This window comes from Manduca sexta, unplaced genomic scaffold (assembly GCF_014839805.1).
Source record: "Manduca sexta isolate Smith_Timp_Sample1 unplaced genomic scaffold, JHU_Msex_v1.0 HiC_scaffold_1498, whole genome shotgun sequence".
Classification (NCBI taxonomy): Eukaryota; Metazoa; Arthropoda; class Insecta; order Lepidoptera; family Sphingidae; genus Manduca; species Manduca sexta.
In genome coordinates, this window is record NW_023592368.1 from 1 (window position 1) to 5,697 (window position 5,697).

The 5,697-nt window shown below is 33.8% G+C and overlaps 1 protein-coding gene across 1 annotated transcript; it reads left to right on the forward strand.

Annotated features, from left to right (window-relative positions):
- Nucleotides 1-3: 3 nt before the first annotated feature.
- Nucleotides 4-3,251, forward strand: LOC119191413 (the record flags this gene model as incomplete). The annotated part of the gene is made up of 3 exons (XM_037445318.1): nt 4-150; nt 957-1,097; nt 1,293-3,251. Coding segments are annotated over 3 exons (486 nt in total), but the record flags the coding sequence as incomplete, so codon positions are not given.
- Nucleotides 3,252-5,697: the final 2,446 nt, after the last annotated feature.

The following is a 5,697-nucleotide window of genomic DNA, read 5'->3' on the forward strand; positions in this document are numbered from 1 at the left end:
TTAGACGGCGACATAATGGGCATGTTCCAGTACAGCAGCGACAAACAGGAGGCGCATGTCACGTTCGCGGCTCACAAGTTCCCCTACACCGCCAGCGTGTACTACACATGTGCGGTCAAGCTTTGTGACCTCAAGCACCCTGACGACTGCGTGAGTGATATAACCAGTACTCACAAACAATACTATTGGGACACATAATATGTCCTGTGATGCGGGTCTCTCTCTGATAGCCTTTTCTTTACAAACATGGCAAAGTGCACCTGATGGTAAGTGGAGTGGGGTCCAATATAATGTTGTCTGACGAAGGATAATTAATTACCCCTACGGCCTGTTACAACCGGATATACGCAGTCTGATCCCGGAACACAACACTTACCTGGGGTACTATGGCGGGTTTTAACACCTTGTGTACGGTAGTCGCTATCCGAGCGGATATAAAATATATCCTACCACCAGCATTCAAGAAGTTAAGCTGTATCTCAATTTTAAACAATTACAACACTGCAAGGGCTATCCTGCGAAAAGTAAGTAAGTAATGTTTGTGAATACGGGCGTTCATTTGGTGTTGATTTGAGAAAAGCAATATCCAGTAACGATAACTGATGATTTATTCCTATCGTTAAAGGATTGTGTTGCACTTAATGGTAAAATATAAATTAATTTTAAAAATAGTGTCGATTCTGTACAACTCCTTCTGTCTCTACTCTTTGCAAATATAAGAGACGGTAAACTTAACTTAAAGAGACACTACTATATTGGTTATATTTATTACCAGTCACTTAGTTGATCGCAAATAATGAGACCATACATCTGATACTCAAGATGCTACCTGTTCCATATTAGGTAGTACATACGTATATTAGTTTAGCGTATTGGTAAATAAGGCGTAACAATATTGATGAGTTTCCATTTAATCCCACTTGTGATGGTTGTCTTTTATTTCTCCATGACAACAGGAGCCGTGTACAGTGAAGGCGAACCGCGTGCGGCGCGACACGGATGATGACGAGGGATCGCCGGCCACCGTGGAGCTGTTCTCGGGACTTTACGTCAACGAGGTAGACTCGCCCGACAATGACGAAGTCATTAGCGAAAAGGTAATTCTGAGTAATTGTCAAATATTTTAGGTATACCGGTTGCGGGTTGGGTAGTTAGTTATTGATACGTATATTAATTATAATGCTGTAATATTTTTTTGTTTAGCAGTTTAGTAGTTCTTCATGGTATCTGATTATAATTAAAGGGTTTTTTTATTAACAAGTATTAAGTCATATAAAAATCTCTTTTCACAGAAAGAAGATGAAATCTGCATCTCCCAAAAGAACTTCGCAATAGGAATTTGCATCGCGGGCGTGATCCTCATGATTTGCGTCATCGCTGCCATCGCTTTCATCCTAGCCAGGAGACGCAACCCCAAGACGTACTCGCGCACCGGCAGCTCATTGTACAGCGGACCTTACACCAACACCGGTTACTCACACACGAGCTAAAGTACAACACTGTGAATCGATTATAAGGCAATAGGTTAGAACGATCGTTTGTGATTTAAATCAATCGAATGTAGTCGGTTGAAGTTTAAAATCGATTTCAACTCTCGGTTTTATAGTGATTGTGAGTTAATCGATAATTGGTTTAGGATGGTTGATTGTGAAAATCGATCTCGATAGTGTACAATGGTCGTGCCTTCGCATTTCGTTTTCGATTCATTGTATGGACTATCTGAAGATGTCGGCACCGGTGTACTTAAACTTCTTATAGATAATAACAAATAATTTGGTATTTAACAAGTCATCTATCGTGTCTGTGTGTTTGTCGATCGTGCCATTAAAATTACATTATATCTATTTCATGAAGCATCGAATTATTTTGCTGGGCGTATTCCATATATTTTTACACGATTTGTTTATATACAAAATCAATGGTATATTTTAAGTTTTGTACGCTCGGCTATGGCAAAGTGTTGCCAATAAAATTTTCATTTTCTACTTTAGTAGTTTTTTAATGGTTTGTAAATTAGGGCGAAACACTAATGACAAATTGCACTGCCATTATTATGGTATACCGAATACGTTGTGTTCATTCCACAACGATTGAGTCAACCTAGTTAAGGGATTACCATTTAAGAATTAATACCATGTACCATAACATGGAACGATTAAGAATTGTACAAGGAAAGCATGAGAATTGCATAGGTTGGTGTGAAGAAAATTTGAAAATTTTTGATGGCCCATTTTACTATTGTTTAAAATGTCGACCCTAAAAATTAGTTCCTAAAATTACGGCACAATCTCAAGCATTGCCCATAAATATGATTCATGGGAATTTTACGTACGTTTTTAATCGTTCCGTAGTTTCAAAGGTAATATTTATAATAATTATGTGATAATTTGTGTATTCTATCTGTCCCGGATTTAATTTAGTTTTGTATGCGCTGTAATATTTTAACGCGTATTTAATGGTTGCCTTCCGTTACGTAATTATATAGTTATAACCTCGAATATTTGTCCTGTGGTAATATAATTTCTTTTAGTGGAAAGCTGTAGAGTCCAACTGAAATCCTATATCTTAAATGTTTTTATAAAATACTGTTAGTTCAACACATTATTATTGGTCAAATGACAGTGCAGCAGTTTCTAGGAAAGAAATATATTCGATTATGTGTTACCAGTGTATTATTTCAAAACTACTAAATTATTTACTTTTTCGAAAATCAGTAATAATACTGCGAAATTAATGATTTCAGTTGGAAATGCGTTTCATATCTTCGACGGTGGTGGGATTCTATTCCTTCACGGATTCACGATGTATTATTGAAGTACAGGCTAAGACTTTCATACGAAACAGTTTATAACGACAAATACAATAGAATCAAATAATTTATTAAATAAAATTTGACATTCAAAAATATAGTTTTGGAATATAAATAATTTTGTGTAGTTTTCTAAAGAATGGTATTTTCAGCTGCTGGTAGAAAAACTACAGTCGTTATAACAGTTTCTATTTTTATCATGGATGCCATATTTTTAAGTTTATGTAAGTCCGTCCATTTGGGTGCTATTTTACTAAGCTTGTATTTTAAGTTGCTTTTTCTGCTTTGTTCGTAACAACGAATTGTCGGCATGTTTCATAATTACCCCATTGGTGGTACACTAATGTTTTTAATTATTTTAATTACAATGGGGTTCTGGAACTGCACCGACGGGATGAGTGCGATTCTGTTTTTTTTTAACAAATATACTTACTCGATAGGACAGTGGTGTTTTATTTTGACCCATTAACTTAATAAAGCCAATTTCTTTCTTAGATGGTTATATTAAATATTGCCATAAATGGTTTGGAAAGTAATAAGCTTTTTTGCATGTAGGAGCAGTTTGTTTTAAGCAACCAAACCACAAACAAGATTTACATCGCCAAGTGCAAATATAGTCAGAGGGAAAATTCTAAATAAAATACTTGCTCCATAACATTTCTATATTCATGTGATGTATAATAAACAGTACAAATGCAAAATATAAATAGTCTACAAAATTTATTTACAAACAATAAATATATTAACTACTACATTATCGCTTGTTATATGGACACTGTAGCTATGTCGTAAACGCAGAACTCAGATTATAACCAGTACTATGAATTGAGCAACCTACTTATTGGCATAAACAAATATTCTCCACGGAGGTAGCTGACGAATAAAATCGCCTGATGGTATGCAGCATCCGCCGCACATCTCCATCCTCTCCTGTATACCTGGCTGTTCTCCGCTGAGATTGGCTGTTGTGGTTGAAATTTGGCTAGGAGGGAATAATTTCTAATACGTTTGAATGACTGAACGTGCAAGGTACTCGCTTGAGTTTGCAAAACCAGAGGCACTGCAAGCCGTTGCCTACCCGGAGGTGAGCACTCTTTTAAAGCCTCTTTTAAAGGACAATTCATAACACTCGAGGAAGCCCGATGCTGGGAGTTCTTTCCATAGTTTCCACGTGCGCGGTAGAACGGAGCAATGAAAAGGCACCGTGCTCCTTTAGATAGGATCAACAATTCATTCTGGATACTTGATCAGATAGCAGTATTTTTTTCTGTTAAATTTTTCTATTAATGCAATAGGAATATTGTGTGATGTTTATATACAAATAATTGAATGCAAGATGTTACAAGTAGGTTAACACTTTCAAATCACTGGGTATTCAATACGTTTACAACCATTCATATAAATGAAATAGTAGAATGTCCAGAAATATATCTTAGTTATCTGGAGAAAATTTGCACCACATTGATGAAAATCGCATGAAAATTTGTATAGGAAAATTGTAATTTTCTGCAGATATCTAAAGGCATAGACAGGTATTCTAATTTATTTTAATCTATTGATTGTGCACTACTTTTAGATTTCATATTACCAATACACAAAATAGTATGTTAAAATTAAAAACGAATATGTAAACACAAAGCAAATACAAAAAGATACTTATCAACTAAACATACCTTCAGTCTTACTAATTTTATTCTTACAAAATAAAATAATAAAAAGAAAACCTTCCCCGAACCAATCACAGACTATCTCTTGCAAATACTTTCAATACTTTCAATTTCTACCATAGACTTTAAAATGTAGACATGCCAGTAAAATGATAATTTTAACTTGCAAACACATTCAAATACGTAAAAACGAATAACTTGTATAGTTAAAGCTGTTCATTTCTTATTAACAAGAACTTCGATATTGTAATTCCTTTGTTCATTTCTAAACCTTTAAGTCTATCTTCCAACAGCTTCCAACACTGCATTCCCCATTAAAGCAAATTTTTAAATAGTTACTACGACACATTACTCTATTCTACGAGAAATACAAAATATTTAAGGCATATTCACTGTTACATTTGTAATAATATTTTATTTTCAATATAAGTAACGAATATATTTCTGTAAACTGCAGCAACAAGCTTATACAGATATCAACTGTCCCCAAAGTAAATTGTTGCCAATTAATTATTTTCTACTAAATTGGAAGTTATATAGCACTCATATTATTCTAATATTGCCAGCTAAAACCTATTTTATACTAAAATCCAGGCATAAATTATCGTGATTTAAAATATGGATTCCATATTATCCGTAATTCTAAACCGTATAAAGTTTTAATTAGATTGCAGTCACACTTAAACAGTAAAGTTAAATTTTTCTATATGTTTTAACTATGTCAGTCAATAATAAAGCTGACGGCACTTTTGAATAACATTAAACTATTTATAATTAAAACAATCCATTAAAGACAATATAAAACTATTCTTATAACTAAAAGGATTAAGATCTCATGTTAATTACACACAATCAGTTGACATAAATGACTGAATGTGGCCTGGGAATATTATTTTTTTAGGCTGGTAACATGTGTTTACACCTATAATGAACAATAAGGGCGTCACAGACATTTATAATCTATGATTTTAAATCTTGAAACGTTTCTTTCTTAAAAACTTTTATTTAATATATATTACATATATCGTAGTGCTATAGTATTTTTCAATTGACAGATGCAGAAAAAATGTTGCGTATTATTTGAAATAAACCGCTGATTCACAATTACAAGCTTCTATGTTATATATGATGTACAAATTGAAATATATAAATCACATAATTTTAAGTCTTTTTTCAGTGAAAAGTTTCCAATAATCCCGAACAATAAACAAGGAGGAACCA